Source organism: Trypanosoma theileri, assembly GCF_002087225.1.
Source record: "Trypanosoma theileri isolate Edinburgh chromosome Unknown TM35_Tth_54_V1, whole genome shotgun sequence".
Taxonomy (NCBI): Eukaryota; Euglenozoa; class Kinetoplastea; order Trypanosomatida; family Trypanosomatidae; genus Trypanosoma; species Trypanosoma theileri.
This window is the reverse complement of record NW_021639896.1, coordinates 10,852-16,360: the sequence shown is the minus strand read 5'-3', so window position 1 is coordinate 16,360 and position 5,509 is coordinate 10,852. Positions and strand designations below refer to the sequence as shown.

At 40.8% G+C, this 5,509-nt stretch overlaps 3 protein-coding genes across 3 annotated transcripts; all 3 read left to right on the top strand.

The window, feature by feature from the left end:
• Positions 1 to 1,021: 1,021 nt before the first annotated feature.
• TM35_000541060 (mercaptopyruvate sulfurtransferase) lies at positions 1,022 to 2,122 on the top strand (the record flags this gene model as incomplete). Its single annotated transcript, XM_029030731.1, has 1 exon — positions 1,022 to 2,122. The coding sequence occupies one exon, from the start codon at positions 1,022 to 1,024 to the stop codon at positions 2,120 to 2,122; it is 1,101 nt and encodes a 366-aa protein (XP_028877948.1).
• Positions 2,123 to 3,128: 1,006 nt separating this feature from the next.
• Positions 3,129 to 3,440, top strand: TM35_000541050 (uncharacterized protein; the record flags this gene model as incomplete). Its single annotated transcript, XM_029030730.1, has 1 exon — positions 3,129 to 3,440. The coding sequence occupies one exon, from the start codon at positions 3,129 to 3,131 to the stop codon at positions 3,438 to 3,440; it is 312 nt and encodes a 103-aa protein (XP_028877947.1).
• Positions 3,441 to 4,501: 1,061 nt separating this feature from the next.
• On the top strand, positions 4,502 to 4,807 carry TM35_000541040 (uncharacterized protein; the record flags this gene model as incomplete). The annotated part of the gene is made up of 1 exon (XM_029030729.1): positions 4,502 to 4,807. One exon carries the CDS (start codon positions 4,502 to 4,504, stop codon positions 4,805 to 4,807), a length of 306 nt encoding a protein of 101 aa, XP_028877946.1.
• Positions 4,808 to 5,509: the final 702 nt, after the last annotated feature.

Sequence of the window (5,509 nt, the reverse complement as noted above, 5' to 3'; positions counted from 1 at the left end):
AGTTCCCCCGGTCACAGCACAGATGTCTGATCTGTACGCCAAATACAAGGACGAGGATGGTTTTCTGTACATCAAGTACTCTGGCGAGGCCACATTTGGCAGAACATTATGACATCATCAGAAGCTCTTTTCCATCTCCTCTAATTTTTGTGTTCCACTTCTGATGCGACTCTCTGTTACCCTATTGAATACGTCTGTTAAGAGGAAAAGGGAAATTGTTTAAATCATATCAGTACTATAATTGCTTTCAGACCCAAAGTTGAAAAAAAGTGTATACGTGGTAAACAAACCTTTTATGGAATAAAGCTTTTTTCTGACATTTACTGGTATGACTTTTTACTATTCTGTGATTTATATGGTAATTTTTTTTTTGTTAACTTGTGTTTTGTTGTTGTTGTTAAAGGGACGGGGTGAGTGACTCCGTGGGTTATTATCCTTTATGTTTTTTAATGTTGGAATCCGGAGCTGAAAATAGTGAAGGAATGAAATGGGTTGGATTTTGTTGGAAAAAATACGTTGTCAGTGAAATGGTATCATCCACTTCATTCCAATGTGCTTTCTTTTTCATCTTATAGGTGATCGTGGAGGAGGTGTAAAAGTGTCTTGCGTCCGTTACAAACCTTTAAGTTCCCCTACAACGAAAAAAAGATGTTGTACCCTTTGTTTTTTGTTTTTTTTTTTTTTGTCATCGTCATGGAAACAAATAGTACAAGAGGGATCTAGTGTCCTAAGTACGTGGGAAATTGGGAAATGTGAAAATGAAATAAGGGAGAATATTATTTTTTTTTTGGATTTCGTGTATATATGAATGCCTTTAAAAGTGCTGTCCCAATCGGTCTTCTGCGTGGTGTTCTGCCCTCAAGAACATCCCAGTGTGCTCAATTCCATACTTTTTTTTTTCTTCTCTACCTTTTTTGCATTGCATATGGGGTTTCTATCAATTCTTTCCGCTTGCATATTTTCTGAGGGACAGTAGTAGTAAAGTCTGAATAATCCTTATAAAATCGAAATAGAAAAAAAAATGAAAGAAAAATTTCCCGGAAAAGTGATTCTCTCTGTTGAGGAAATTGCACATTGCTTTACAGAGTTTCATGTGTTTGACGTTCGATATAATCTCAGCAACAAAGATTATGGTATGAACGAGTACACAAAGGCCCACATTCCGCGAGCCACCTTCGCTGACCTGGACGAGTCCCTTTGCGGGCCCCTCACCAACACCACCGCACGCCATCCTCTGCCCGATGTACATGTGTTCATTGATTGGTGCAAGGCCAACGGCATCAGCCCGCAAAGGCCAGTGCTCTGCTATGATGATCAGTGCGGTGGAATGGGTGCTTGCCGTATGTGGTGGATGCTGCACGCCCTGGGCGTTGAGGCTTATGTGTTGAATGGCGGCTTTGATGCGTACCGTGCGGCGGAACTCCCAGTGGAATCGGGCCCACAGAAAGAAAAGCCGCAGCCAGTGGAAAGTTGGCCGTACGGCACTGTCTTTAAACGTGCCCTCACCATTGACGAGGTGCCACCGAATGCGTTGTTGGTAGACTCACGTGTGATGGAGCGGTTTTCGACTACCGTGCGTCCATATGCGCAGGACACAATGGCTGGACACATTGAAAACGCCGTGTGTGTGCCGTGGAACGCAAACATTGTGGTGGACAACCACCGCAAACGCCTTCGACCAGACGATGAGTGTCGCAGTAATTTACTGAGGGCCCTCAAAGGTGCATGGGGTGCGGGGAAGCCGGATCTTTCCAATTGTGTGTTTTACTGCGGCAGCGGCGTGACGGCGACTCTCAACATTGCGCTGCTGTGCCACTTGGGTCTTGGCGAGCCGTATTTGTATTGCGGCTCCTGGTCTGAGTATACGGGCCGCTTTGCATTTGCCATAACTCGTCACATTGTGGAGCAATACGGGATGTATTTCAAGATGCTCTCAGCCAACCTTGGTGAGAACCCAAAGGCGGCGATGAGTACTGCTCTCATTATGGTGGATGGATCGGTGGTGGACGTTACGGACGCTGAAGTGGAGTCGGCTGTGAAACACATGCATATTGGAGAAAAAGCAGAAGTGTTTTTTAAGAGCGGACGTACGGTTGTCATTGAAGTGACACCTCGTGTATAGGATAATTGAATACGTCGTGAAACTTCCCCTACCTCATTCTTTATTTCTATTTGAGTTATTTATTTATTTATGTACAAAGTAGAATGAAGCAAAACAATCACTTTATACGGACGTATATATATATATATTATTTCCTTTTTTCTTTTTACCTTATCTTATAACTCTTCTATATGGGGGAATATGAGCTGATGGCAGTTGCTCTACAGGGCGGATACACAACGAAAAAAAAAAAAAAGAGACAAAACCAAAACAGGTTATAATAGGGTAATGAGTTGAAAAAAGAATAAAATGGGAAACATACGTGATTCAATTTATTCATTTATAAATGTAATACATTCACTTATCTTCTGCTTGAATTGTAAATGATATCTCCATTATGTTTACCTTATATGCATGATGGGTTAATGATAAGAGTATGAGACTACACTATAAATTTATGATGTGATGGCTGTTGTTCTTTTGTAAGCTTTTTTGTCTCGTTTATTGTTTGTGGGGTTGCGAAGATAAGAATTATGCTGAGAAAACTTTAAAAACCATTTAATTTTTTTCACCTTTCTCGGTCTTACATAGCCCTTATTTCCTGCCCAGAGTGCAGAACCTGTACAAGTAATAAAAAAAAGAAATCACTTACACGAGCTACCGGGAGAAATCACACGTTAGGAGATGGAATGTGCCACATTTGAAGGTTTTATTCTACCTTTTCTGATAGAGTTTTTGATTGTTATGACAATGTGTCTACTCGAACTCATTTAGATAAACTGTGTCTTTCCATATTTGTTTATCATTTTACTATTCGATTATTACCAACTTTAGAAGTATAGTTTAGTAATAGAGAAAAATTATATATATATTATTTTTTATCTAGACGAGATGCTGCAGTAGAACCCCATTTGTGGTATGCTATCATGATGATAATGGTAGTTCCATTTATCGGCAATTCTCATGTGATAATTGCTGTATAAACACCAATAATATGAGCAGGGTTTTGCTCTTTTGCGCTTCATACATGTCTTTTGTAGTTGTTTGGCAAATGTTCCCGCACAATAGTGGTAAACGTACAGGCCATAGTATAGTATGGTTGCCTCCATTGGTGAGTTCTTTGAGTTCACCTTTCTTCGTACTTTTATTCCACGCATGGATATCTCTGTATGTCACTGCATGTGATGGAACTGTAGTTGGTACTCTGCTTCCCTCCCCCTCCCACATATATACACACACATTATCTCCTCATTGGGATACTGAATTTCTCAGTTGTGTGTGTGTGTGCGACACTTTGTTTTATTCTCCTGACAGATGTTGTGCATATGTACAGTCATAAATTCATTTCGTACACTATTGCTCATCCGATTGGGGTTTACAAGGACATTATTGTTTTCTCTTTCTGGTGTCTGTGGTATTCTTGCAGATTGTGGTTCCAGATCGGCTGGTAATCAGTGAGGGTTTGTTTAAATGTTTTTTGAGCCAGTTACTGCACTCTCTCGTTTGTTTTGTCTCTCTACTCTTTTTTTTTCATTCATTGTGATTTGTTGTTGCAGAAGTGACACTGCAATCAACAGAAAATCAAAAAATACAGTGAGAGAAAAAGGAGTAGAAGTAAAAGAGAGAATGGAGTTTCGTTCAATTAACAAGAGATTGATATCACTGTTGAACAACATACACATGATGAGGTGATGCCTAGAGAGGGCCCAGAGTGATGAGTGCTGGTCAACCTCCAGCAATGCAAACACCACTGTAGGGTGTGTGCTGGCCTGGGTGAATATTGTACGCAACAGTCAAGAGAGAGTGTGTTACCGAGTGGGACTATATTCTCACAGTGGTAGTTAAACTGATCGACTTATTCCATTATTATTTCGAAAGCATAAACATTGTGGATTTCAATGAAAATAATTGAGTGGGTCTCTCTCTGTGTGTTGAAGGATTCGGGGTGAAATTGAAAAGAGCTACTCCACCACAGCTACTGACATGGAAGACTGTGGGAAAGAGTTCTGCATATGAAAAAAAAATATAATAAATCTTATTCTTGGCTACTGGACCTCATCACACCCATCTCTAGGGAAAAGGGTGAATGGGGAATGTTTTGTATTTATACGAACGAGTGAAGGTGATAATTGTGTGGCGAATTGCTCAGGAATGGCCTGGAGAAATCTTTTGGTGATCGTGTGGGGGTCATTTGGGAACCCATGCAATGTGCACATATTGGGACCCCCTGAATCGAGAGGTCCTTTTCTATTTCATAATGCCTCTTCTGCCAAGCGGTGAGTGGGTAGTAAAGAAGATCACCCGATGTTTGCGTACTTCCCTTTTGGGATGGGTGCGTTTGCGTGAAATAAACTTTCACTCCAAAAAGAAGAAGCATTTCCATGATTTTAGCAAAGAAGAATGGCGCACCCCCAAAGCCTGTTGAGGGTCTGCATTTTATCTTTCCCATTTCTCTACAAACGGATGGGCATGGATCCAGGCATACAACTATTGCTCTCTTTTCTCTTTTTGGGACTACAGAGTAATGCCCTAACCCATTTAACGTTGCGCCCACTCTACGGTGTGTGTGGGCATATTCTTTTATACATTGCAATAGAAGCGACAACGATGCTGCTCTACGATGGTGCAACTCTTTTGGTGCACTTTGTATTTTTCACTTGGGTTGTGTTTTCCAGTGCGCAGAGTGTGTTGCAAGAAATAAAATAAGGTTTATGTTGCTGTTTTTGTGAATAGCCATTGTTGTTGTTCTTTTCCACATTATTGCATACTGATGATGATGAGAAGAATAGTATTGAGGCAACGCAGAGACGAAAGTGTGTGTTGTTTGTTGCACTGTCGCCTCTCTTGCAGTGATTTTCTCTGGTGCCTGAAGGGGAAAGGAGGGGAGATGGTGGACCTCACCAGGAGACCCTTTGTTAGTGTTAACATTTTTGTGCATGATGGAAAGGGAACGGGATTGTTTCTTTGTTGTTTCTTTTAATGCAGGACAGAAAAGAAAGCAGTGTCAAAGAATATCAACTGGACAACCAGTTGCAATGATGTGGATGAAATAAAATGATGTAGATGAAATAAAAGAATGAAACTGTGTTTATCGAATGCATTGCAGTGGTGTTCCTCTCAGTGGAGAGTGGTGTTGCACGTATTCTGTGACCACCCAAACATGAACATGTACTTGATATCTGCGTTGTGGTGAATAAAGGAGTCTTCTTCACTGCTGATTGAGTATTGATACTGCAGTGAAAAACTCATTGTGCATGAGGATTACCCTTATCTTGCAGGATAACAGACTGTAGGGAGTAAATCACTGTGGAATGACACTGAATGGAAACCCATGCTGTATATTCTGAGTTAAATACAGTGTACGTACAAATTGCTTTCTCTTGGTAACATGAGTCTCGTATTCTTGTA